This window comes from Anoplopoma fimbria, chromosome 16, assembly GCF_027596085.1.
Source record: "Anoplopoma fimbria isolate UVic2021 breed Golden Eagle Sablefish chromosome 16, Afim_UVic_2022, whole genome shotgun sequence".
NCBI lineage: Eukaryota > Metazoa > Chordata > Actinopteri > Perciformes > Anoplopomatidae > Anoplopoma > Anoplopoma fimbria.
The window spans coordinates 25,961,031-25,988,530 of record NC_072464.1 but is presented as its reverse complement, the minus strand read 5'-3'; the positions used below and the strand labels follow the sequence as shown (position 1 = coordinate 25,988,530).

At 46.3% G+C, this 27,500-nt stretch overlaps 1 protein-coding gene across 1 annotated transcript in view; it reads left to right on the top strand.

Moving 5' to 3' along the window:
* The window catches only part of ttn.1 (titin, tandem duplicate 1), a 125,690-nt gene that overhangs the window by 56,924 nt on the left and 41,266 nt on the right, over positions 1–27,500 (top strand). The window contains exons 99-143 of the mRNA XM_054614808.1: positions 1–138; positions 357–522; positions 1,166–1,317; positions 1,549–1,845; positions 2,485–2,784; positions 3,970–4,284; positions 4,366–4,514; positions 4,604–4,754; positions 4,878–5,159; positions 5,252–5,554; positions 5,926–6,228; positions 6,476–6,757; positions 7,417–7,604; positions 7,749–7,860; positions 8,099–8,401; positions 9,001–9,309; positions 9,496–9,777; positions 9,908–10,207; positions 10,592–10,885; positions 10,995–13,964; positions 14,088–14,408; positions 14,556–14,840; positions 14,962–15,267; positions 15,410–15,573; positions 15,800–16,037; positions 16,264–16,539; positions 16,664–16,963; positions 17,078–17,380; positions 17,482–17,781; positions 17,937–18,224; positions 18,392–18,694; positions 18,957–19,259; positions 19,387–19,692; positions 20,015–20,302; positions 20,470–20,760; positions 20,849–21,136; positions 21,218–21,298; positions 21,495–21,777; positions 21,913–22,220; positions 22,320–22,424; positions 23,069–23,266; positions 23,355–23,651; positions 23,765–24,352; positions 24,493–24,756; positions 24,955–27,470. The exon at positions 1–138 is cut by the window's left edge and continues 10 nt beyond it. Of these exons, the coding sequence (XP_054470783.1) occupies positions 1–138; positions 357–522; positions 1,166–1,317; positions 1,549–1,845; positions 2,485–2,784; positions 3,970–4,284; positions 4,366–4,514; positions 4,604–4,754; positions 4,878–5,159; positions 5,252–5,554; positions 5,926–6,228; positions 6,476–6,757; positions 7,417–7,604; positions 7,749–7,860; positions 8,099–8,401; positions 9,001–9,309; positions 9,496–9,777; positions 9,908–10,207; positions 10,592–10,885; positions 10,995–13,964; positions 14,088–14,408; positions 14,556–14,840; positions 14,962–15,267; positions 15,410–15,573; positions 15,800–16,037; positions 16,264–16,539; positions 16,664–16,963; positions 17,078–17,380; positions 17,482–17,781; positions 17,937–18,224; positions 18,392–18,694; positions 18,957–19,259; positions 19,387–19,692; positions 20,015–20,302; positions 20,470–20,760; positions 20,849–21,136; positions 21,218–21,298; positions 21,495–21,777; positions 21,913–22,220; positions 22,320–22,424; positions 23,069–23,266; positions 23,355–23,651; positions 23,765–24,352; positions 24,493–24,756; positions 24,955–27,470 (16,796 nt within the window). The remainder of the gene's footprint in view (positions 139–356; positions 523–1,165; positions 1,318–1,548; positions 1,846–2,484; positions 2,785–3,969; positions 4,285–4,365; positions 4,515–4,603; positions 4,755–4,877; positions 5,160–5,251; positions 5,555–5,925; positions 6,229–6,475; positions 6,758–7,416; positions 7,605–7,748; positions 7,861–8,098; positions 8,402–9,000; positions 9,310–9,495; positions 9,778–9,907; positions 10,208–10,591; positions 10,886–10,994; positions 13,965–14,087; positions 14,409–14,555; positions 14,841–14,961; positions 15,268–15,409; positions 15,574–15,799; positions 16,038–16,263; positions 16,540–16,663; positions 16,964–17,077; positions 17,381–17,481; positions 17,782–17,936; positions 18,225–18,391; positions 18,695–18,956; positions 19,260–19,386; positions 19,693–20,014; positions 20,303–20,469; positions 20,761–20,848; positions 21,137–21,217; positions 21,299–21,494; positions 21,778–21,912; positions 22,221–22,319; positions 22,425–23,068; positions 23,267–23,354; positions 23,652–23,764; positions 24,353–24,492; positions 24,757–24,954; positions 27,471–27,500) is intronic.

Sequence of the window (27,500 nt, the reverse complement as noted above, 5' to 3'; positions counted from 1 at the left end):
CCTGTGCTGCTCAGTCCCTGGTGGTTCCAGACCTGATCAACGGCCAGGAGTACCTGTTCCGCATCCGGGCTGAGAACCGCTTCGGGTTTGGCCCGCCCACTGAGACCATCGAGGGCACCAAAGCCAGAGATCCAATCCGTACGTCTGCTCTCTGTTCTGATCTGACCGGCTCTTATAACAGTTACCAAAAACAATGGTCTTTAGTTTTAGACAGAAAGCTCAACTTCAAATCCAAACGAAATATTTGGCCCACATTGATCCTGATACAACAGAACTGACTAACTCTACCAGCACCAGCAGTAAACCTCATGCACACTTCTTCTCAGCAGTGACATTTGATGCTCTTTTGTCTGCAGATCCTCCCGATCCGCCCACCAGGTTGAAGATCCAGAGCGTGAGGAAGGGCGCCGTGAAGTTGACCTGGAAGGCTCCAAAGAACGATGGCGGTTCACCCGTCACCCACTACAGTGTGGATCTGCTCTGCTGGGAGGCCAGCAGCGCCCAGAAGGAGTCCTGGAGGAGGTAAACCTTCACCCCAGAGGTCCTCATGGGTCCACTTAGATCTTACTTACTTGGGACCGAGTTAGACCAGGTCCAAGTTATATCCAGTTCTGTTTCTACCTCTTTTTGAGTCTACAGTGTTTTGGATTGAGTCCAAGACCAGGTCGATGGTCCCCGGTCCTCTTTACTGATCACTTTATTAAAATATGATATTCACAATCCATCAGGACTTTGTTAACTAATCACTGATTGGTCCAAATGTTGTCTCCCTCAATCATTTTGACATCCGTCCACTTAGATCTGGAGCAGAACAATCTTTACAGAACTTTTGTGTGTTCTCTAAGATTTGATTCTAAAACCCGATCTGTTGGAAACTGTGCCTTCACAGTTTTGTTTCATAATTTCTTCTTTTCTCCTGCAGTTAAAGTTACACTTTACAATTTCTTTCTCATTCTGAAGCACAAAATCTGTGGTTCTCCCAACTATTTGAATTTTGTAACCATGAAACATGAATTCATTTGCCGAACATAAAGTGTCTTTTAAAGAATAAAGAAGGGATCTAGTGTTCCATCTGGTTTCCCTTCGCTGTAAAACATCTTCAGCACTGAGGTGTACTTTTGTTGGAGTCTCCACTGATTACAACTGAACCGTCTGTGACCTCCAGGTGCAACCGGAGGGACGTGGACACCACCAGCTACAAGGTGGAGGACCTGACGGAGGGAGACGAGTACGAGTTCAGAGTGGTGGCCTACAACGAGGCCGGACCCAGCCGACCCTCCACCACAGCCGGACCCATCGTCGTCCAGGACCAGACCTGTAAGACCGGCTGCTTTATGAAGGAGACTCTTTAATATCAGCAGTGAAAAATATCAATGTTTCATTTCAGCCCATTTCAATAACTAACCTCCATGAAACCACCCAGACTCTCAGCACTATGTCACTATTAAACTATGCAAAGTTTCATCAGGCTTCATGAGTTGAACCACAATCCTCCAGTCTTCCATAAGAAGCCTTAGAATGTTAAAACCCTGGTCCTTCCTGCTGCAGGCGCTCCGTCCATCGAGCTGAAAGAGTTCATGGAGGTGGAGCAGGGATCCGACATCAGCATCGTGGCCACGATCCGCGGCTGTCCGTTCCCCACGCTCACCTGGTACAAGGCTCCGCCCCACAAGTCAGACAACAAGGTGGAGGTTCAGTACGACGAGCACATCAACAAGATGGTGTCCGACGACGGCTGCACGCTGCTGATCCAGCAGGGCAAACGGGCCGACACCGGCCTCTACACGCTGGTGGCCTCCAACAACATCGGCAAGGCCTCCAAGGAGATGAGGCTCAACGTGCTCGGTATGAACAGAAACGCCGACCACGGCTGGTCTATGTCCCAAATATATACAAATATACATTTATATGTTTGTTCAGGAACTTATTAACCTCCCACAGCCTGACACGTCTCAGCATGTGATCAGTTCACTATATAATATAAAGTATTTGTTATGGAAGACAGCTGATCTTTACCCATAAAATTCAGCTCTCGTGTTTGTTCTTCTACCAGGTCAGTGAAAGAATACAATCTTTTATTTCTGATTTTACAACCATTTGATTTTAGTTTAAAGTAAATAATAAATAAAAACAAATCAGTGTCATTGAAACAGAGAAATCATGTTTTTAAAACTTTTGATTAATTATTAATTAAAATCTAAGAAATGCATCTGTTATTATTAACGTTAATGAACATGGTTAATGAAAAAGTAATAATATCAGATATATCACTGTATAATACAAATATAATACTCTTATTACACTGTTTATTTTTGTTACTCTATCATTTCTAATATATTTCTACGTTAAAAATCTCTTCCATAGGCAGCAGTATCAGTGACCTAACAACGACTAACAACACACCATAATAATAAGAATTAAACAAAAAGGGAACACAAATAAAGAAAAGCCTCATGAAGCCGTCTAAACGTGTTCTCCTTTCAGGCCGACCCGGTCCTCCCTCTGCTCCCATCAAGTTTGAGGAGATCGGCGCCGAGAGGATCACGCTGTCCTGGCTGCCGCCGAAGGACGACGGCGGCTCCAAAGTCACAAACTACGTCATCTGGAGGCGCGTGGCCAACAGGAAGACCTGGGTGTCCGTCACCAACGAGCCCAAAGACCGGATCTGGACGGTGGAGAGCCTGATGGCGGGACACGAGTACGTGTTCCGCATCATGGCCCAGAACAAGTACGGAGTCGGGGAGCCGCTGGACAGCGAGCCCGAGGTGGCCAGAAACCTCTACAGTGAGTTCAACAGCACTCTGATGCTCAAGCTGCAATGACAGATAGAATGTGAAGTTCTTCAAAATGTCTCTTATAAAGTTTACTTAACCCGTTATCACATTAACATGGGCGGCTGTGGCACATAAGGTAGAGCGCTTGTCCCGTAACCACAAGGTTGGTGGTTCAAACCCCTCTACCGGCAACATGCCGAGGTGTCCTTGAGCAAGACACCTAACCCCAAGTTGCTCCCCGGGCGCTTCATTGCAGCCCACTGCTCCTCCAGGATGGGTTAAATGCAGAGAAATAATTTCCCCATTGTGGGACTAATAAAGGATTGATTATTATTATTATTATTATTATTATTAAGGTGTCTGAACATCACTCACAAGGAAAAACAAATATAGTATTTGAACACAAATTTGACCAGGAAAGCCTCAACAAGCCATTTAAAATCATTCATTTTATAGGTGTTTGACAACTAAAAGTACATATCATAGGATCATAATCATTAGTGAAGCAGTTAACAACCCATTATATACAACTTTAAATAGAACCGAAAGAATATTGAGACAATATTGAGTCACATGTTACAGCAGCACAAACTGAGAGGATAAACTATATGAATTAAATACATAAAACTAAAATGCCACCATACTTTAATCTGTTTAAATTAAATGTACAAACTTTTTTGCAAATTAAATGCTGATCCAATTTCTATGTAATAAGTATGAATAATAAATCCAATTGATCATAATATTTCAAAGAATGTTAAAATTAACTTATTTAGCAATTAATTAAAACAATTATGATATTAAAATAGTGTTTAATATATAATGATTTAAGTGATATATTACACATCAGTACTACTAATACTTATACTCTTAAAGTTATAATAATAATAGTAATCAAAGTTCGTCTTCATGCTTTTGAACTAAAATATAAGGAGATAATTCCTGTTTTTGTTCATCAAAAAGTCTGAATAAATACTTCACTTGAAGGTCGACATGGATTTAATGAAAACCCTGTTCACAAGTCAAATAACACTAGAATGAACGTATTCTTGTAATTCACTACTTGAATCCTTCCCTACATTGTTCTAAATGTTCCAGAGATTCCAAAAGGACACCAGGATGTAAACAGATAATGATCACTGACGTCCACTGCGATACTTTGATTCAATCCTCTAACGCTCGTTCCTTCCTGCAGCCGCCCCCGGTCAGTGTGAGAAGCCGACGGTCAGCGGTGTCACCATGGACTCCATGACCGTCAGCTGGGAGGAGCCTGAGGACGACGGCGGCACTCCGATCAACGGCTACTGGCTGGAGCGGAAAGAGACGACGGGAAAACGCTGGACCCGCGTCACCCGCGACCCCATCCGTCCAATGGGCATGGGCGAGTCGTTCGTGGTCAGGGGACTCATTGATGGCTCCCAGTACCTGTTCAGAGTATCCGCCATCAATGCCGCCGGACCCGGACTCGCCAGCCCCCCCACAGACCCCATCTTTGCCAGAGACCCCATCTGTAAGAGTTACACACTGACACCACACAAGTTAGTGTTTAATTACACAGAGCAGGTTGTTAACAGTCCGTCTCCTCCTTTAGCCCCGCCCTCTCCTCCAACACCGAAGGTTTCTGATTGGACCAGGTCCACGGTGGACCTTCAATGGATCCCTCCACTTAAGGACGGAGGCTCTAAGATCATTGGTTACTGGGTGGAGTACAAAGAGGAGGGCACCGAGGCCTGGGTCAAGGTGACTACATCTTTATACCGTCGTTGATCTCAGGATAGGACTCGTTTTATAGACGGCAACTTTAAAAACTCCATGTTTGTGTTTTTCAGGCCAAGGAAACGGAAATCCGAGGCACCCGATTGGTGATCCCCGGTCTGAAGACTGGCGGCAAATACAAGTTCAGGGTGACTGCGTTTAATGCTGCCGGTAACGGCGAGCCAGGAGAAGTCCCAGAGGTTCTGGAGGTCAACGACAGAACCAGTGAGTTGGTCTGAAAGTCTAAGACGGTTGCACATTGCTTTCAAGTCAAACCATCGATTCCTCAACAATGTCACCTGTTTGGTTGGAACAAGCAGACTGTAACGTTGAGTTTCTTCCCCACAGTTGCCCCTGAGGTCGACCTAGACGCCTCCGTGAAGGAGAGGATGGTGGTCCACGCCGGCGGTGTGATCCGTATCATCGCCTACGTGTCGGGCCAGCCGTCCCCGGAGGTGACCTGGAGCAGAGACGGAGCTGCGCTGCCTCCTGACGCTAAAGTGGAGACGACAGCCATCAGCTCGTCTCTGGTCATCAAACCCTGCACCAGGAAGCACCTCGGCGTTTACACGCTGACCGCCAAGAACGCTGGAGGGGAGAAGACGAAGAACATCACCGTGGAAGTTCTGGGTAAAATACAGTTTTATGTCTAAATGAGACAGCATTTTAAGACTCTTCATTATTTCAATGTTTAAGTTAAACCCATGTGTGTCCTCTCTCAGACGTCCCCGGCCCCGTCGGCATCCCCTTCACCGCAGAGAACCTGACCACTGATTCCTGCAAACTCAACTGGTTCTTCCCTGAGAATGACGGCGGATCTCCTATCAGTAACTACGTCATCGAGAAGCGCGATGCCGAGCGCAAGGCCTGGACCTCTCTGTCCTTTACCGCCAGCAGACAGAATGCCGTGGCTCATGGCCTCACCATTGGAAAGTCCTACTTCTTCAGAGTGGCCGCTGAGAACGCCATCGGCATCGGACCCTTCATTGAGACCGCAGCCGAGCTCATTGTCAAGGAACCAATCAGTGAGTTTAGTTAAACTTAAATCATATTAACCACTGGTCTATGAAGGTCGGAAAGCTGCAAGATGGGAGGAATATTTGGTTTAAGAATATTCTGAATTATAAGATTATAGTAGATTTTTGAGAATAAAGTCATTTTAGAAAAGGCAAGATTTTGAAGACAAAGGTCAGAATTTTAAAACAAAAGTAAGAATGTTAACAAAAGACTAAAGTCATTTTTAAGGTATGATGGACAGAACTTGAATTTTTTAATACGATAAGGTAAACATTTGGGGATCTCAGTTCTCTGTTTAATCTCAGAATTAAAACTGAACAGAAAGGAAGTTCCCATCTTCAGAAATAAAGAACCGTCCGTATGTCTCTGCTCATCTCAGGTGTGCCCGACCGGCCCGAGGAGCTCGAGGTCACCAAGGTCACCAAGGACTTGATCAGCGTCACCTGGAAGGCGCCCAAGTTTGATGGTGGCTCAGAGATCACCATGTACATCCTGGAGGCCCGTATGATCGGCAAAGACAAGTTCACCAGAGTGACAAAGGAGAAGCTGATGGAGAGGAAGTACACCTACGATGGCCTGAGGGACGGAGACACCTACGAGCTCAGGGTCATCGCCGTCAACGAAGTCGGACCCAGCAAGCCGTCATTCTCCACCAAACCAATCACCTGCAAGGACGAACTAGGTGAGGACCAGCTGTTTAGTATGTTTCTTAGCAATTTCTGTTTTGAGAGACTTGAAATATTGCTGTTAAAAGTGAAACATTTGGAGTTCAGAAATGCGTCAAAAACACCAGTATCATCAGTAAAATGTAAGACAAAAGTAGATAAAGATACAACAACTAAATCACTGAATTAGATGAATAGAAAAGCAAAGACAATCCCCTGTGTTTACACTTTATCTGACTTTGTCCCCATCTTCTTATCTTACAGAGCCGCCGACCATCGAAGTGGACTTCCGCGATAAGATCATCATCCGTGTGGGCGAGAGCTGCCTGCTGCAGGGTCGCTACACCGGAAAACCTTCTCCGTCTATCATGTGGTACCGAGATGACGAGGAGCTGAAGGCCGACAAACACGTTATGTTCAAGAACACGCTGACCACCATGTCGCTCGGCCTGATGAAGGCAGAGCGCGAGCACAGCGGCAGATACGTGGTGGTGGTGGAGAACAGTACCGGATCCAGGAAGGGGGTCTGCAACATCACGGTTGTCGGTATGTAGGCGAAACTCCAGAGAAAATGTAGGTTTATCAAAGCTAGTATCATCTGCAAAAAGTAATGCAACTATAGATAAGATGCAGCAATTAAATCATTCAATTAGATGTTGAATAGGTCAAAGAATATACACCTGTGGGAAACCACAAGGAACTGTGCCTATTTACATTTCAATTATACAAGACTATATCAGACTTAAAAATCCAAGTCAAAGCTTTCAACTTTTGCTGATGTTCACTTGATATTGTATTTGTTTCTGGTCAGGCTCTGATGGCTGCAGTAGTAGAGTTGTTAGACATTTTTACCCGTGTTGATATGATACCTGAGTTTCAGTATCTGTGCCAAAATTACGCTTTAATTGATACTGTAAAATGAGAAATATAAACACAATTTTCTATAAAAAAGAAGCAAGAAAGAAACCAGCCAGTGTCTTCAGAAAAACGCAAAAGATATATAGGTGAGGTTCAGCAAAACAGTTATTGATTTAGATGAGAAATATAAGTTCTCTAAATAGAATATTGCCAATTGTTTGCAGCTGACGCAGACTGGAAACCCCAAAGCTGCAAGCTCTTCTGAATAATGCAGGGATTGCTTGTTCACAACAGTTTCCTTATTTGGGGATTCTCTCACACTGATGTCGTTTCTTTCATCCCTGCAGACCGTCCAACTCCTCCTGTTGGCCCGGTGGTGTTTGAGGAGGTGCACAGGGAGTACATGGTCGTCTCCTGGAAACCTCCTCTGGACAGCGGCGGCGTCGACGTCTCCAACTACATCATCGAGAAGAGAGACACCAACAGAGAAGTCTGGACCACGGTGACATCTGCCTCCACCAAGACCATATGCAAGGTTGGTCCAGATGGTTTGTCAACTAAACTCCAGTTGGCTGTTGCGTTAATTTAATCTGCAAATATGTCCAAATATGTGTACCTGACCCAGTGGTGGGTGTTGGCTAAAGTTCAGAGGTGTTTACATGTCATTTACTTCTCTCAGATCCCCAAGTTAACGGAGGGCAGGGAGTACATCATGAGGATCTCTGCTGAGAACATGTACGGCATCAGTGACCCTCTGGAGTCTGAGGAGATGAGAGCCAAAGATCTCTTCAGTACGTTCTTCTGTCAACCTTCAGACGCGCCTTTACTTTATCCAGTTTCAGTTCTCTTAAACGCAATTCTGGAAATAAAAATTTTGATCGATTCAATTTGAATCTGTTTTTGTTTTAGAATTTATCTTATTTTACTAATACATAATTCAACAGAAAAGATTTTACTTCAAAATAATAGTGCAGTGCATTCCTTTATAAATTAAAAACAGAGCTTTTTTTTCTTCTGCGGCCCCTGCAGGAGTTCCAGAGGCCCCCGAGATGCCAACAGTCAGGGAGGTGTATGCCACCAATGCCCTGGTGCTGTGGAACCGGCCTCGCGATGGCGGGAAACCCATCACCAACTATGTCCTTGAGAAGAAGGAGCCCAATGCCAAGAGGTGGTCCAGAGCCACCAGAGACCAGCTGTACCCGGCCACTCAGTACCGAGTCCAGGACCTGGTAGAGGGCTGTGAGTACGAGTTCAGGGTGATGGCTGAGAACGAGCTGGGAACCGGAGACCCAAGTGTCCCCTCCAAACCCATCCTCGCCAAAGATCCCATCGGTCAGTGCAACTGCAATTCATGCAAAATATATTTATTATTCATATTTGTGTTTTCTTCTAAGACTGTATTCTATATTCATATTTATTTATATCGTACGTTCTATATATTATTTCCAAACCAGCTTTTTGTATGTGCATAAAAACATTGACGGTTTGACAAGACAGGTCCATAAATTAAGTGAAGATGAAACATTAGTCGTTAGTATTTTTGATTAGTATTTATTTACTTATGTCGTACATTATGTGATGACTATGTCGCTTTTAACAATCATAATAGCATAGCTAATTAGGTGTAGTACTTTGATATTTGATTTTATATTTAAGTTCAAGTGTCTTTCTCAGTGTTTTGAATTGCACTACATACAAAATACAATTTAGATATTTATATTTTCAAATACTTAAGAATTCTAGTCCAAAGCTGTCATGGTACTATAGTACTATATAAAAAAAACTGTAATACAAAACTTAAAAATCATCCAACCTCTTAAGAAATTGATGAGTCTTGAAATATTGTTTCTGTCTATGTTTTCTAACAAAGGTTGCCAGGTTTAATATTTCTTGCCCATTCATTTATAGTCTTTGATGTCATCTCCTCACAGTGTGTCCCAGCCCTCCTGTGACCCCCGAGGCCTACGATAAGACCAAGGACTCTGTCAGCCTGAAGTGGAAGTTGCCCCGCCATGATGGGAAAGGCCGGATCTTCGGCTACCTCGTCGAGTACCAGAAGCCTGGTGCCGTGGAGTGGAATCCGGCCAACGAGACCCCAGAGCAGTGCCCAGACCTCCACTACGTTGTGACGGGCCTGGCCGATGGACAGGAGTACAACTTTAGAATCTTCACTGTCAATGCCGCCGGCAAATCTGAACCTGCATACGTGAAACAGACCATCAAAGTCCATGACAGACTGGGTAAGGGGCTCATTTATATCGCCTCTTTGTTATTTCTCAATAGCATGGTAACAGTTTTTTCAGAACAAATTCATTTATAAGTTTAGTTTTTCATTATTGGATTTGAGAAAAAACACTAAACATCCTTAGAACTTGTAAATCACACTTATTTTACCATTTTTACTTAAATAATTTTCCCCCCCACAGAGGAGCCAGAGCTGCTACTGGACGCAAACATGGCACGCGACCACCTGGCCATGCTGGGCACTGACATCACCCTGAGCGCCACCATTAAGGGTGTACCAACGCCCACCGTCAGCTGGAAGAAGAACGACGGTGACATTCCTTCTCACATCACCGTCGCTGTCACAACCAACAGCAGCAAAGTCTTCATCCCCAAGAGCGTCCGTGCAGATTCCGGCAACTACACCATCACTGTGGAGAATGCTGCTGGAAAGAAATCAGCAACCGTTGCCGTACTTGTTCTGAGTAAGTGAAACGTCTACAGACACAAATATGGGATTCCATTGGCCTTCAACATAAGAAACTGTTTTCTAAAGATGATATTTGAATTAAGTAAAGCTTAGATTTTACTCAAACCCTCTTTTGTTTCCACCAGACAAGCCGTCTCCTCCAAGAGACCTGGTGATCTCTGAGATTACCAGTGAGTCTGCCTACCTGACATGGAAGATTCCCGAAGACAATGGCGGTGCCGTCATCTCCCACTACGTCGTGCATAAGAAGGATGTGGCCGCAGAGCAGTGGGTTCCGGTCTCTCCAGCCAATAAGAAGCCGAGTCTGATGGCCATGTACTTGATGGAAGGAATCCAGTACATGTTCAGGGTGGCTGCTGAGAACCAGTTTGGCAGGAGCGACTATGTGGTGACCAGGACACCCATCAAGGCTCTAGATCCTCTCTGTGAGTAAAAGTCTTAACTATTTTGCCTATTATTTTCAAAATATTCATAATTTTTCATAATTTTGTGTAAATTGTGAAACTCCCAAATCCTGACGGCGCCACTCTCATTGGCTATCCTCAGTGTTATTCTCCAGTGTGTCTTCACTTCCAAATAAAATGAGTACATTGTTGTTGTTTTTAAATTCGTTATGAAAAAAAATTCCCACAACAAAACAAGAACCCAAACAAAAAATCTGAAAGCTGTAAGGATGACTCTTTCGGTTGAGAAAGTCTGAGATGGTTCTATACCATCTCATCTTTGAAAGTGTTGTGAATATAAATAAGTCCAGAATTTAAAACTACAAATAATCAGCAAATAATTGTTCTATCCTGGACATGTTTCAGATTCTCCTGGCCCACCGAAAAACCTGCACCACACTGATGCAGACAAGACAGAGGTGTGGTTGGCATGGGAATGGCCCGACCGCGACGGTGGAAGTGAAATCACCGGCTTCATTGTGGAGCACCAGGAAGAGGGCCAGACCGACTGGGTCACCTTCAAGACCGTCAGCAACAACCATGCCCACGTCACCAGTCTGGTGGAGGGAAAGACTTACCGCTTCAGGGTCAAGGCTCAGAACGCCATCGGTGTGAGCAGTCCTGACACCAGCGTCCCTGTTACCTGTCAGGAAAAGACATGTAGGAAACATCATTCGTATGGAGTTGTTTCTCATTGCAAATGCTGTTCCTGTTCTCATTTACAGGCCTGGAAACATCATAATGTTGTTATTGTTTTATTCTCTTTCAGTGCCACCAACTATTGAAGTTGATGTGAAGCTTATTGAGGGTCTTGTTGTCAAAGCTGGTACTGCTATTGCCCTCCCAGCCAAGATGACAGGCATCCCCATTCCCACTGCTAAATGGATGACCGATGGCAAGGAAATCACATCTGAGGGCCGCCATCACATTGAGACAGCTGGATCCTCTACCATCCTCAGTATCCCTGAGTGCCAGAGAGGAGACACTGGAGAGTACATCCTCACTGTGGCCAATCCTGCAGGCAGCAAGACCGTTGCCCTGCATGTCACAGTGCTGGATCTTCCAGGTCCACCCATTGGACCCATCAATATCTTGGAGGTTACTCCTGATTACATGATGATTCAATGGAGGGCGCCTAAGGATGATGGTGGCACGCCCATCATCAGCTACGTGGTGGAAAAGAAGGATGTGAAGAAGTCATGGGAGCCCTGGTCTGTTGTTAGCTCCAGCGGCACCGGCACCAAGGCCAAGGTGTCCAGGCTGGAGAAGGGCCGTGAGTACATTGTCCGTGTCCGTGCAGAGAACAAGATTGGCATCGGCGCAGGGCTTGAGAGTCCTCCCACTATTGCCAAGCACATGTTTAACCCTCCTGGTCCACCAGGCCTGCCAGAGTGCTCTGATATCACTGAGAATGCTGTGACAGTGGAATGGACCCTGCCTGACTATGATGGAGGCAGCCCCATCAGTGGATATGTGATTGAACGCAGAGAAATGACAGGAAAGTGGATCCGTGTCAACAAAACACCTGTGCTGGACCTCAGATACAGAGTCTCAGGCCTCTTTGAAGGCAACAGCTATGAGTTCAGAGTATTTGCTGAGAACGTTGCTGGTATCAGCGGGCCTTCTCCCACCTCTGACCCTGTTAAGGCCACTCGTGCCATCACCAAACCCGGACCCCCTGGCAATCTGAAACTGAAAGACTGGAGCAAGGCCTATGCTGACATCTGCTGGACCAAGCCTACAAGAGACGGAGGCAGTCCTATTCTGGGCTATGTTGTTGAGGTTCAAAAGTCAGGATCTGCCCAGTGGGACAGAATCAACAAGGACCTTATCAAGATGTGTGCCTACAGAGTGCCAGGCCTCATTGAAGGAATGGAGTACAGGATTCGCGTCAGAGCCACTAACAAGGTTGGAGACAGTGAACCCAGGGAGCTGGCTGAGACTATCATAGCAAAGGACATCCTGGTGCCCCCTGAGGTCGTTGTTGACGCATCGTGCCGTGACTCTCTGACTGTCAGGGCAGGTCAGATCATAAGTTTGATCACTAGGGTGAAAGGCAGACCAGACCCGGAGATCACATGGACCAAGGATGCCAGAGCCGTATCCCGGGACAAGCGCATTGAGATAAACAACAACTACCCTCTGTGTGAACTGGTCATCAACGATGCAGTCAGGTCAGACTACGGTAAATATGCCATTAACGCCAAGAACAGTAGTGGACAGGCACAAGCCACCATTATTGTCAATGTCCTGGACACACCAGGGCCTTGCCAGAACCTGAGAGCTGCTTATGTGACCAAGAACTCCTGTATGGTGTCCTGGGAGAACCCTGAAGACAACGGAGGCACTGAGATCAACCAGTACATTATTGAGTGCCGTCAGCCCAGCCAGAGAGTATGGACTGTGGTGTCCAATGACTGCACCAAGCGCTTAATAAAGGCCTCTCTAACTGAAGGCTGTGAGTACTTCTTCCGTGTCAGCGCAGAGAACAAGATTGGTGCTGGTCCAGCCACTGAGACCAAGGCACCTGTGCTGGCAGTTGATCCCATTGAGAAGCCTGGTGAACCCATTGACTTCCACATCTCTGAGATCGGCAAGACCTTCTGCTTCCTCAAGTGGAGGAAGCCAGACTATGATGGAGGTAGCCGTAACCTGGGTTATCATGTTGAGAAGAAACCAAAGGAGGCTGAGGAGTGGGAGAGGCTTCACAAGGGTGCTATCAAGGAGACTTACTTTATGGCTGACAGGTGCATCGAAAACCAGATCTATCAATTCAGAGTTCAGACTAAGAATGAGGGAGGCGAGAGCAACTGGGTGACCACACCTGAAGTTCTGGTTAAGGAACAGCTTGTGGAACCTGAAATCCAGATTAAACTGGATGGAACACTTGTGGTCAAGGCAGGAGACTCCTTTTCTATAGAAGCAACAGTGAAGGGCAAACCCCAGCCTGATGTCAAATGGACCAGAGATGAGAGCACAAAAGAGTTAAGGAAGGGCCTCAGGCTTCAGATTGAAACTGGTGCTGACTTCTCAAAGCTGCTGCTTACTGGCGCCAGGCGCACTGACAGCGGTAAATATGTTGTTACTGCCTCCAACAGTGCAGGAACCAGCTCTGCTCATGCTAAGGTCAATGTACTGGATAGACCTGGCCCCATCAGGGACCTCAAGGTGTCCGGTATCACCATCGACAGATGCCATTTGGACTGGGAAGTCCCAGAGGATGATGGTGGCTGCGAAATCTACAACTACATCATTGAGAAATGTGAGACCAAGAGGGGAGTCTGGTCGGTCCACTCCAATGCTGTTATCACTAATAAAGCTAACGTCACCCGTCTCATTGAGGGCAATGAGTATATCTTCAGAGTTCGTGCTGAGAATAAGATGGGTCCTGGCCCTGCAGAGCAGAGTGAAGCCATTGTTGCCGGCACCCAGTTCAGTGTACCTGACGCTCCTGAGGCACCAGAGGTCACCAAGATTGCCAAGGAGGAGATGACTGTGCAATGGTCAGAGCCCGAGAAAGATGGTGGAAAGCCAATCACAGGGTATCTGTTGGAGAAGAGGGAAGAGCATGCCGTTAGGTGGTCGCCTGTCAACAAGGATCCAATCCCTACAACTCGTTTCACGGTTACTGGACTACTGCCCCTCCATGACTACCAATACAGAGTCAAGGCTGTCAATGAAATTGGCATTGGAAGCCCAAGCAAACCTTCCCGTACCATAACTGCCAAGGACACAATTGGTAAGGAACCGATAATCCATTTTTCCTTGTGTTTACATGTTTTTAACAAATGTAGCTCATGATGGGATTGCATTAGTCAAAATCCACTGCTTCATCATCATACATCTTTATGTCTTCTTACAGAGCCTCCTGCACCACCTACAAACATGAAGGTCCTGGACAGCACCAAGTCCAGCGTTACCCTGGGCTGGACCAAGCCCGTATCAAATGGTGGAGCTCCCCTCATTGGCTACGTTGTGGAGATGAGGGCGCAGGGAAGTGCCAAGAAAGGAGACGATGGTTGGAAGAGATGCAACGTGGCAGCTCAGCTGGTCGTGTGCGAGTTCACAGTCTCAAGTCTGAATGACGAGCTTGTGTATGAGTTTAGAGTGTCAGCTCAGAACCAGGTGGGCATGAGCCTGCCCTGTGACCTGGAGGGTGGTGTGATCCCCAGGGAGATTCTCGGTGAGCGCTTTGTTCAATTTTAATTGCTTTAACTAGATGAGTTCATAGTTCCCACACAATAATATGGGGGAGGAACTAAGGATTATCATCAAGATGTGGTCTGTAATTGCAACATCAAGCTGACACCTGCACTGTTCCTTCCAACAGAGGCACCAGAGATTGACCTTGACGCAAATTTGAAGCAGGGCCTGACGGTGAGAGCCGGCTGTCCCATCAGACTATGCGCCACAATCAGGGGTAGACCACCTCCCACGGTCACTTGGAGGAGGATGGGTATTGACAACGTGGTCAGGAAGGGAAAAGTCGACATCATTGACACCATGACTTTCCTGGTCATACCGGACAGCACCCGCAATGACTCTGGCAAATACTGCCTGACGCTTCGCAGTCCTGCCGGAGAGAAGGCTGTGTTTGTCAACGTTAAGGTTCTGGGTCAGTCCTGGTTTTCTTTTATTTATACATATAAGTTCAACAGAGTTGCAGTCAACAATCACAAGTCATTTAACAGCAATCAAAACAAAATCTAAATGTCATGATCCATTTTTCCTGACAGACACTCCGGGACCTGTGATGAATCTGGAAGTTACCGACATCAAGCAGACATCAGCTATGCTGTCCTGGAGTCCTCCCGAGGTTGATGGTGGCAGCGAAGTCACTCACTACATTGTTGAGAAGCGCGAGATCGACCGCAAGACGTGGGCAACTGTCAAGGCCGAAGTTGAGAAGGATAAGATTCCCTTCAAAGTCAGCGGCCTCATGCCTGGCACCGAATACTACTTCAGAGTCACAGCTGTCAACGAGTATGGTTCTGGAGTTCCTAAGCTGTCACCTACTTCCTACCTGGCCTCTGATCCTGTCAGTACGTATCATCCCTTAGCCACACAATGTGACACCAGAACTCAGAGCTCAGCTTACAGCTGCCCAATGTGCTCAGTTATCCCTTTTCTTTTTCATAATTCATTAGAACCACTCAAACACACCGGTCTGTTTGACTTTTTCAGGCAAGCCCGATCCTTGTGAAAAGATTGAGGTTCTGGAGATCACTAAGAACAGTGCCACAGTCGGCTGGGTGAAGCCTGCAAGAGATGGTGGTGCCAAGATTGATGGTTATGTCATTGAATACATTGAGGTCAAACCTCCTCCAGAGCCTCCAGCACCTGTGGAGGTTTGTCTTGTGATTAAACATTTTTCTCTGACTTCATTTTCAAAAATCTCATCTGTTTTGTTATTGTGCTTGAAGTAAATTAAGGTAGGATGCATTTGCTAAAATACCCCATCCTCACTGCCAATTTACAAATATATATGATCTTATAGAATTTTGTAATTAGACCTTTTTTCATATTATTGAGTACATTTAAAAGTATTACTCTTCAACCCTCAATCTGCCACAGGTTCCAGAGGGAGAGGAGGCTCCTCCACCACCCCCACCGCCTCCAGTGGTAGAGGAGGAAGATGCAGAACCTGAAAAGGAAGTGTGGAACGCCTACACTACAGTGAAAGGTTTGACAATCAGCATCAGCGGACTGAAGGAGGGCAAGAGGTACAAGTTCAGAGTGGCTGCTAAGAACATCATGGGACAGAGCTCGTTCACCGAGACCAGGCAGCCAGTCGAGATCAAGGAACAGATGTGTAAGTTATTACGTCCGATTAATAAAAGATCATAAACAGTTTTGTAATGTCCAGTTTTCTCATATTCAGGACTTAATTAGTACTGGTTAGTGTACAGCTGATACCAGTATCCTGTAGCACAGTGATATACAGGAATAAAACAACTTTTTATTATTATCTCAAAGCTGCTCTCTGCTTCCCTAAATAATATATCCAATCTAATGAGTCAAATTGTCCACACCTTTAGTGGAGCCAAAGATCGTCATGCCAGAGACAGTGAGCGCCAGAGCCGGAGCCAAGCTCAGAGTGGAGGCGCTGGTTTCCGGAAAACCCACCCCGACCTGCAAGTGGATGCGTGGTGAGGACGTAGTCGTCCCATCGAGCCGTCTGGCCGTGCACCAATCTGGCAGCCTGTGTGTCCTGATCATCAAAGATGTGTCAAGGACAGACAGCGGAGAGTACAGCCTGGTGGCTGAGAACAGCTCCGCAAAGGTGGTGGAGTCCCTGAAGATGGTCATTAGAGGTCAGTGTAACCCACAATTAGATAATATGACGAAAATGAAAAAAGTAAGAAGATAAGTTACAGAAAAAACTACTTAGCATAATGGAGATTCTCCATGTTTAAATTCAACTTTTCTGTGTTTTAGACATCCCTGGTGCTCCCGAAGGCCCCGTGGAGATCAGCGACATCGACTCTGACGCCTGCTCCCTGTCCTGGCACAAACCACTGGAGGACGGAGGCAGTAATATCACCAACTATGTGGTGGAGAAATGCGATGTGAGTAGAGGCGACTGGGTGATGGCAACCTCTTCTGGTCAGAAAACCAGTTGCCGGCTTGGGAAACTCGTCCCTGGGAAGGAGTATGCGTTCCGTATCCGTGCTGAGAATCGCTACGGGGTGTCAGACCCTATTCAGTCTGACAGAATGGTTGCAAAGTTCCCCTTCGGTAAGTGAAATATGTCACCAGTGCGGTCCTTGATTAGCTTCAGATGTAAGCATCTGGCTGAAGGTTTTGTCATTATAGACAATATTCATTTTCTTTTGGGTTGTTTTTCACCAGATGTTCCTAGTGAACCCCTCAACTGCCGTATTAACAAGACCAACAAGGACTGTATGTTCGTTGCCTGGGATAAGCCTGAGAGCGATGGCGGCAGTCCAATCACAGTTTACTACATTGAGCGTAAGGAGAGGAACAGCCTGCTGTGGGTGAAGGCCAACGACAATGTAGTACGCACCACTGAGTACCCATGTGCCGGCCTCATCGAGGGCCTGGAATACACTTTCAGAGTGTCAGCCATCAACCGTGCTGGCCAGGGCAAACCAAGCAAGAAGACTGACTTTGTGACAGCTAGAACACCTGTTGGTACGTTTGACCCCTACACAACAACACCTACCTAACAAGCTTTATTTTATAAATGTAATCCTATTTCCTTACTTTTGCATATTGGATTCTTTGTTTCACAGATACTCCAGGTAAACCTGAGATCCTGGATGTAACCAAGAACTCAGTCACTCTGGTTTGGACCCGTCCCAAGAACGACGGTGGCAGCAAGATCATTGGCTACTATGTTGAGGCCATGCGGGTGCCAGGAGACACCTGGATACGTTGCAACACCAGCAGCCAGAATGTCCCAAGAGAGGAGTATACAGTGACTGGTCTGGAGAGAGACCTGCAGTACCAGTTTAGAGTCATCGCCAAAACCGCTGTCAATATGAGCAAACCCTCTGAGCCAACAGACCCTGTCTTGGTCTGCGCCGAGAATGGTAAGATGTTTTGATTTTACACTCCTGACCCGGCTGACAAACCAGTCACTACAATAACAACATTACTGTATCTTCAGCTAAACTGCCATATGATTGTGACTTTCTCTCCAAGATCTGAGTCTTAACACTTCTTTATCTCATCCTGACAAACACAGTTCCGCCAAGGGTGGAGCTCAATGCTAAGATGCAGAAAGGTTTGAAGGTGAAAGCTGGAGACACAATCCTCCTGGAGGCTGAGGTGTTCGGTAAGCCGATGCCCAGAGTGACCTGGAAGAGAGCTGATGACAGCCTGAAATCAGGTGAAGGCCAGACTCTCAGCCACGAGAGGAATCACTTCCAGCTGGAGATGACGGCAGTCACCAAGGATCACACAGGAACCTACACCATCCTGGCCGAGAACGCTAGTGGCTCCAAGACTGCTGAAATCCAGGTCGACGTCCTGGGTGAGTGCTTTCATCTTTACTTTAGGAATGTCTGTTGATACCCTACCAATACAGAAGTTAAAGGTTTACAGTCTATTAGCTCTATTCACATTAATGCATGATGTGATGTGCACACAGCTTCACCATAAACATGTTGGGTGATATTTCATTATTTTGTGTCTCTTCAGATGTGCCTGGCCCTCCTGCAAGTGCCAAATGCGTTGAGGTGTTTGCCACCAGTATCAAGTTGTCCTGGGAGCCTCCTCTGAAGGACGGTGGTGCTCCCATCAGCGACTACATTTTAGATAAGCGTGAGACTAGCAGGGCTAACTGGGCCCAGGTCTCTGCCAAGATCAAAGGCAATCTCCTTGAGTTCAATGTGGAGAAGCTGATTGAGGGTCGCGAGTACCAGTTCAGAATCCGTGCTGAGAACACATGGGGAGTTGGAGACCCCCTCATCACCAACCCCGTCATGGCCAAGAACCCATTTAGTGAGTCATTACCAGCATATTCTCTGGGTATTGCATTACAACATCAATGATAGGGAAGAATGTTAGAAATCAGTGCTGCAGTTTAAACTGGGTCTGATACTGTGATGTAAGTTTGATAAGTAGCAGCTACACCAAACCAGCTTACTGTCACGCATATTCTGTTAACGTCTAAAGCTTCTCATCACAATGAGTCCAGACTTATTTCTTATTGCTTATTTGAAACTTGCAATACTAAATTTCATATCAATGGTGTCCCTTCCAGATGTCCCTGGCCCTTGCGAGGCCCCAGTGATCACCAATGTGATCAAAGATCGTATGACAGTGAGTTGGAAGGAGCCTGCCGATGATGGAAAGTCCACCATCCTGGGCTACGTGCTGGAAAAGAAAGAGACCAAGGAGGTGAAATGGACCAAGCTGACCAGAAAACCCATGACAGAGAGGAGCCTGGACGTTACAGGCCTCACAGAGGGAGCCGAGTACGAGTTCAGAGTCAGTGCCGTCAACGTGGCCGGGGTGGGCAAACCCAGCGAGCCCTCCGCTGGCACCACTGCACAGAATCCTATCAGTGAGTCCTATAACCTCAGAGAACTTTGCATAGTATTTTCTTACTGAAATGATATATGTACGGTTGCTCACAAAGATCAAAGATTCTCTGTATGTGAACCAGCCTGAGTAAATGTGGTCTTCCCCAGCTCCACCTGGCCCAGTTGTGAACCCCAGTATGATAGACACAACCAACAGCACCATCAGCCTCACCTGGAACGCCCCCGCCAACAATGGTGGAAGCCCCATAATTGGATACTTGGTGGAGTGCAAGAGGACCGACACCACAGACTGGATCCGCTGCAACGTCCCCAGGAACCTGCAGGACACCAGCTACACCATCCAGAACCTCATTCACAAGGCCGAGTACCAGTGCCGCATCACTGCTGTCAACAAGGTTGGCTTCAGTGAGCCAGTTGAAGTACCCGGCAAGCATATTGCCAAGGACATCATGAGTACGTATGATTCAAATTCCTTGAACTGCATTCATTTTTAAGTAGAACAAAGTATCATTGACATAACAAGGTCATCATGTTAGCCGGATCACCTAAGCCATGTTTAAATTAAAAGGTCCTGGTGTATTTCAATTGACAAGATAGATAAGTTAATTTACACTATATTCCTCAGCAAAGTATTGTATTCTAATGTTTTTTATTAAAAAAAGAGCACAAAATGAGCAGTTTTCACAAATAAGACAACAATAGAAACAGAATAAGAACAATAATACCCTTATATTACACTGTCACTCATAAAACTGTCCTCTTTGTGTTCATGCAGTTGCTCCTGAGGCAGAGCTGAGTGCGGAGCTGAAGGAAGCCCTGGAGCTGCGTGCCGGTGCCACCATGAGGCTGTATGCCACCATCAAGGGCAGTCCCATTCCCAGGAGCACCTGGGCAAAGATGAACACCAACATCAAGGACCGCCAGGGCGTTGTCATGAAATCCACCAACACTGACTCCCTGGTGGTAGTTGAGAATGTCAACAGATATGATGCTGGCAAATACATTCTGAGCCTGGAGAGCTTGGCTGGCATAAAGGTGTACACCGTTGTTGTCAAGGTTCTTGGTGAGTGAAGGACTTTCATTGTTTCATCTCAGTTAGCTTGCTTTGATTGTACTCTGCAGAGACTGACTAGCCCCTCAGGGTTGGAAATATCAGAAAAAGGAATATGTTCTAGGTTTAGGTCCATATTTTAAGAGACACTGTTATGACGTGTTGTTGTATCTCTCCAGATACTCCTGGACCACCAGTCAACCTGATAGTGAAGGAGTCAAACAAAGACAGCGCCTCCATCTACTGGGACACTCCTCTGATTGACGGTGGCTTTGAAATCACCCACTACATCGTGGAGAAGCGTGACACTGAGAGGAAGGCCTGGTCCATTGTCTCCAACAACTGCACCAAGACGTCGTTCAAGGTGCCAGACCTGGATGCCGGACGGTCCTACTGCTTCAGAGTGTCAGCAGTCAACCAGCTCGGTGCTGGAGAGTGTTGCGAGACAGCCGACTCAGTCAAAGCATCTGGTGGGTTTGATGATAGCAGGTTTAGTGCTTCTTTTGTCTTTTGTTCTTGCAAATATCATACTCACTGCACTCATTTTTACTTTTCCAGAGGAGCCTGGGCCTGTCATGGACTTCAAGACTCTGCTGGTTACCAAGTACTCTTGCACTCTAAGCTGGAAGAAACCCCTCACCGATGGTGGCAGTCGCATCATCTGCTACGTGCTCGAGGTTCTCAATGGTGACGACAAGTACAAGGAGCTAATGAGGTCCAAGAACATGCAGTACAGTGCCAAGGACCTGGTGGAGGGCAGAGAGTACACCTACAGAGTCAAGGCTGTGAATGACTCAGGAGAGAGTGCAGCCAAGGAGCTGACTGTGGTCGCCAAGGACCAGATCAGTAAGTGGCTGTCCATATTCATACAAGTTACAAAGGAATAACTATTTAGGAATTGTTAAAGGTTCTCAATTCTTAATTCAGAGCATAGAGATTGCCTGCACGCGGCTCTCAACATAGGGATGGCTGAGCCAGTGGATAGCAGCAAACAACAGCAACAGTGCTGTCAGAGCTAGCAGTGTCTACCTGAGGGTGAACTGGAGGGTGGGCGCTCGGTTCCATGACAACACCGTCGATTGGGAGGATTACTCCTCTATATCTTTACATATTTGATAGTTGTTTGATGAGATATTAATGATCTAAATATCGTTTAATAAACCTTTAAGTAAAGTTTTGTAATACTCATTCCTTCTCTCTGCAGTTCATCCCAGCTGTGACTTGAGGGAGCTGCCCAACATGTGCTACATTGCCAAGGAGGGCAGCACCGTCCGTCTAAAGATCCCGATCATCGGCAAACCTACTCCCAAGGTCTCCTGGAAGAAGGGAGAGGAAGAGAACCTGACAGACACCGGCCGAGTGTGCGCAGAGTCTTCTGCAGTCAACACCACCCTCCTGATCAGGGACTGCCAGAGGAGTGATGCTTCCAAGTACACCATCACCGTGAGGAACAGTGCCGGCAGCAAGGAGTCCACTATTTTCATTAGGTAGGACTCAGACTGTACCAGGGCAGAGAATGTTATTGAACATGAAGAATAAGTTACATTATATAGATTACTGGCTGTGTATTAAAAAAAGTTAACAAAGGCTGAGAAAAGTCTAATTCTTTCGTCTCCTTTCAGGGTGGTGGGTAAACCTGGCATTCCTATTGGACCCGTTAAGTTCAAAGATGTTACGGCCGATGGTGCTACGCTGAAGTGGGTCGCTCCTAAGGATGACGGAGGCTCAGAGATCACAAACTACATCCTAGAAAAGAGGGACTCAGTCACCAACATGTGGGTGACTGTGTCCTCCACTGTGGAGACCAACACCATGAGGGTGACTGGTCTCCATGAGGGCACAGAGTACATCTTCAGAGTCTGTGCTGAGAACAAGTACGGCGTTGGAGAGGGACTCAAGTCTGAGCCAATTGTTGCTAAACATCCTTTCAGTAAGTGACTCAAACAGATTTTTTAAAAGCTCAATGATTAAGTGTTGAATTTACAAATTGAGCTTGCCCTGACTGCACAATATCACTGTTTTCCTACAGATGTTCCCGATGCTCCTCTTCCACCTCAGATCATGAGCATGCGCCACAACTCTGCTTACCTGGCCTGGTCTGACCCCAGAAAGACTGGAGGGTCTCCCATCACAGGTGCAGTCAGCTGGAACATTTCACTTACCTGTCAAACGTCTATGTTATTTAGTCGTATATTATATGACATACATTTTATCTTTGATTCTTATGTCACTTTAAAGCTAGGGTTGGTAATCTTGAAAAACTAGTGAGAGAATGCTAGATTTAAAGAATCCTCAAACCTAAAAACCCATCCCGGTGTTGCCAGTTTTTCTCCAATGACTGGCTCGCAGCACTAGCTCCAAAAGTTGCTAAAGCTAGCAAGAAAGTCTTCACGTCATCAACACTAACCGCCTCCCTTTAAAGCCCTTCCCCCAAAAATACCATTATGAACGTAAACAACTAACATGGCTATTGTTAGTACGCACAGCTGTCAAAATAGCAACTTGTGGAAGACTCCAGTGATGAGCAATGAGTGAATGGGCAGAATAAGCTCAGGTAGCTCATCCCGTTACATTCTCTATGAAATAAATGATTGGACAGCTTGTTACACTCCTGCAAAATCTCCTGCGACAGCAAAAGATTTTCTTCTTTTTCTAGTCGGAGCAAATAGATTTTTTGATTGCTGTCATGTTTTTGATGAAGATTACAAGCCCCTCCTTAAATGTGAATGTGAGCTTGATGTGGCTTTTGTTCCCCCCCCCCTTTGGTGCTACATTCAGGCTACCATGTTGAGTTCAAGGAGAGAAACAGTATGTTGTGGAAGAGAGCAAGCCCATCTGCCTTGAGGATGAAGGAACACAAAGTTACTGGACTGACTGAGGGTCTGGAATACGAGTTCAGAGTCATGGCAAACAACCTGGCTGGCATTGGCAGACCAAGTGCTCCCACCGATCCACAGGTGGCCCTGGATCCCATTGGTAAGTGTAAGAGTGGCAAAAAGTTATAAATGACAAATTCTGTCAAATATGCAACAACGCATTAATATATTTGTATCTGTATCATTAGATGCCCCTGGTAAACCTGATGTGATCAGCATCACCAGAAGTACTGTGACCCTGCAGTGGACTGAGCCACAGTTCGATGGTGGCCACAGACTGACTGGCTACATCGTTGAGAGGCGTGACCTGCCTTCTAAGGTCTGGGTGAAGGCCAACAACGTTAATGTTGTGGAACCTGCATTCACTGTAACCGATCTGCAGGAGGGCTGCAAATATGAGTTCAGAATCAGGGCAAAGAATTCCGCCGGGGCTATCAGCCCGCCCTCTGAGCAGACGGATACTATAATCTGTGCAGATGAATATGGTGAGATATAAAACTTCCACTAAGACGTTGTTTCACTCGCATCTCAATATACCTTTAATGAGTATTTTGGCGCAATGCATGATCAATAAAGTCTTTCCTATTTTGTCCAACAGCTTCCCCAACCATTATCATTGAGGCTCAGGTGAAGGAGGGTCTGACTGTCAGAGCCGGTGATACTATTGTCATCACTGCCACAAGCATTTTAGGCAAACCTGCACCAACCTCATGCTGGTCAAAAGGAGGAAAGTATTTCAAACCCTCTGATCTTGTTCATATTGAGACCACTGCAACTTCCTCCACTCTGTCCGTCAAGTATGCCGGCAGGAAGGATTCTGGGGAGTACGTCATCACTGCCAGCAATCCCTTTGGTGTAAAGGAAGAAACAGTCAAAGTCACAGTTCTGGATGTTCCAGGAGTTCCTGGACCCATTGAAGCCAGTGGTGTCTCCTCTGAAAAGGTGACTCTTACCTGGACAGCCCCTACCGAGGATGGAGGCTCTCCTGTCAAGTATTACACCCTTGAGAAGAGAGAAACCAGCCGCCTGCTCTGGACTATCCTGGAAGAGAAGGTCATCGACTGTCACTATGTCGCCACCAAGCTCATCCAGGGCAATGAGTACTTCTTCAGAGTCTCTGCTGTTAACCAGTATGGTGCCAGTGAGGCATCGCAATCTGAGGCAGTCAAGATGGTTGATAGATTCGGTAAGTGCAGTTAGTTCATGTTTCTCAATTCATCTTATGTCCTACATTTGTGCTTCATTTTTATACAGATAAAATGTCTCTGGAAGAAGAATACAGACTTTTCAGATTCATGAATGTGTTTCTTCTAATTATGTATGTAGGTCCTCCTGGTCCACCATCTAAACCAGAAGTTGAGAAAGTCGATGGACATTCAGTCACTGTGACCTGGAGGAGACCAGCCGAGGATGGAGGAAGTGACATCATAGGTTACTGTGTTGAGAAGAAGGAGAAAAAGGGCATGAGATGGGTCAGGGCATCCAAGAAATCGATTGCTGAGCTCAGCTATGAAGTGATCAGTCTCACTGAGGGCATAGAGTACGAGTTCCGTGTCCTTGCTGAGAACAGAGCTGGCTTCGGAGAGCCAAGTGAACCATCTATGCCTGTCAGAACAATAGTTGCTGCTTGTAAGTAAAATAATTGTTTCAGCTGTGGAAAGTAAACAGCCACCTAAATCCATTTATACATGAATTCTTATGTTAAGATACTTAAATGAATTCACCACTTTTTATAAAATGCTATATTTAGTTTTAAAGAACACTAACCACTTATTTTATGTCTGACAGATGTGCCTGGACCTCCAGTCAATCCAAGAGTCACGGACACAACCAAGAGCACTGCCACTCTGAACTGGGGGAAACCTCTTGATAATGGTGGACTTGAAGTCACTGGATATGTGATTGAGCACAAGAAGGAAGGAACAGAAGAATGGCTGAAGGACACCCCTTCATCTCCACTTAGGATCACAGAGTTTGTTGTTCCCAAGCTGGAAACTGGTGCAAAATACCACTTCAGAATAAGCGCTGTGAATGCTAAGGGAGCAGGTGAACCTGCTGAAACTCAGGAGCTGTTTGAGATTGTGGAACGTGCCGCTGAACCTGATTTGGAGCTGGATATTGAGCTGAGAAGAACCCTTGTGGTCAGGGCTGGCTGCTCCATTCGCCTCTTTGTGCCGATCAAGGGACGCCCTACACCTACTGTCACCTGGACTAAGGAGGGTGGTCCTATCCCACGTGCAGTCATTGACAGCACTGAGTCATTCACAATGCTGATCATCCCTGAGAGCTCAAGGGTTGATGTGGGTAAATATGAGCTGACCCTCGAAAACTCAGCTGGAAAAAAGAGTGCCGATATACATGTGAGAGTTCTGGACTCACCTGGACCTCCGATTAACCTTAAACCAGTCAAAATTGACAAGGAAAGCATTACTCTTCAGTGGGAGATGCCTCTCATCGATGGTGGAGCCAAGATCACCAACTACATCATTGAGAAGAGAGAATCTACACGCAAGGCTTTTGCTACTGCTGTTACAAAATGCCCAAACACTTCAGTCAGGATTGGTGATCTGGGTGAAGGCTGTGAGTACTACTTCAGAGTCTCTGCCGAGAATGAGTATGGCATTGGTGAGTCAGCTGAAACTGCTGATCCAATTCGTGCATCACAGGCCCCTACTCCTCCAGAGAGTATTATTCCAACTGATATCACCAAGAGCTCTGTGAGCCTGGCCTGGACCAAACCCAAGCACGATGGTGGAAGCAGAATTACGGGATATGTCCTGGAAGCCCAGAAGAAGGGAACCGATCAGTGGGCGCACGTAACAGCAGTCAAGACCATGGACTTCACAGTGAAGAATCTTAATGAGAATGAGGAGTACATTTTCCGCGTAATGGCTGTCAACAATTCAGGTAGAAGTGCTCCACGTGAGAGCAAACCCATTGCTGTCAAGGATTCTACTTTGCTGCCACAGTTTGACCTCCGTGGTGTATGCCAGAAGACTATTATTGCCAAGGCAGGAGATGATATCAAGGTGGAAATTCCAGTTATGGGACGTCCTAGACCAACTATCTCTTGGCAAAAGGATGGCACAGCCCTGAAGCACACACAGAGAACCAATGTGGAAACTACTGCTGCCACTGTTATCCTCAGCATCGGTGAATGCAACAGAGCTGACAGTGGTGTTTACACTATGACAGGGAAGAACATTGTTGGTTCTGTGACAGACAACATCATCGTCAAAGTACATGATGTACCTGGGCCACCCAAGGGACCAGTTAACATCGTGGAGATAGCTCGTACCTACTGCATCTTTTCATGGGACACTCCTGAGAATGACGGAGGTGTTCCAATCAACAATTATGTGGTCGAGATCAGAGACACCACTTCCCAAACATGGATAGAGCTGTCTTCCACGGTCATCCGTACTATCTTCAAAGCCATTCGCTTAAACACTGGATCAGAGTACCAGTTTAGAGTAAAGGCTAAGAACAGATATGGTGTTGGACCTCCCATCACCTCATCGTCAGTAGTGGCTGCCTATCCTTTCAAAGCCCCTGGACCTCCTGGTACTCCTGGTGTTGTTGCATTTACCAAGGACTCCATAACAATTGGCTGGAATGAGCCTGTGGCTGATGGTGGAAATGAAGTAATTGGTTATCATGTTGAGAGGAAAGAAAGAAGCAGTATCATGTGGCAGAAGGTCAGCAAGTGTCTTGTGAAAGGAAACCTCTACAAATCCTCTGGGCTTGAAGATGGAGCTGCCTATGAGTTCCGTGTCATGGCTGAAAACATGGCTGGAATTGGTAAGCCCAGCAAAGCCTCAGAACCAATACTGGCGTTGGACCCTGTAGACCCACCAGGTCAGCCTGAGCCAATATTTGTCAATAAGAATGTCATCACCATTCAGTGGACAAAGCCCGAGTACGATGGTGGTTTCAAAATCACTGGCTACACAGTGGAGAAGAAAGAACTACCTGCTGGGCGCTGGATCAGAGCCAACTTCACCAACATCACTGAGACCACATTCACTGTCAGTGGACTGACACAAGATGCCTCTTATGAGTTCCGTATTATAGCCAGAAACTCATTAGGTGCAGTGAGCTTGCCCTCTGAGCACTCAGACCCAATTACCTGCAAAGATGACATTATTGAGCCACGCATTATGGTTGATGCCATCTTTAAGGATGTTGTTTTACTGAAGGCAGGAGAGTCCTTCAAGCTTGATGCTGACATTGCTGGTCAACCAACCCCATCTATGGTTTGGACCAAGAATGGAAAGGAGGTTGAGAACACAATGAAACTTGATGTAAAGTTTACAGAACTGACAACTACTCTG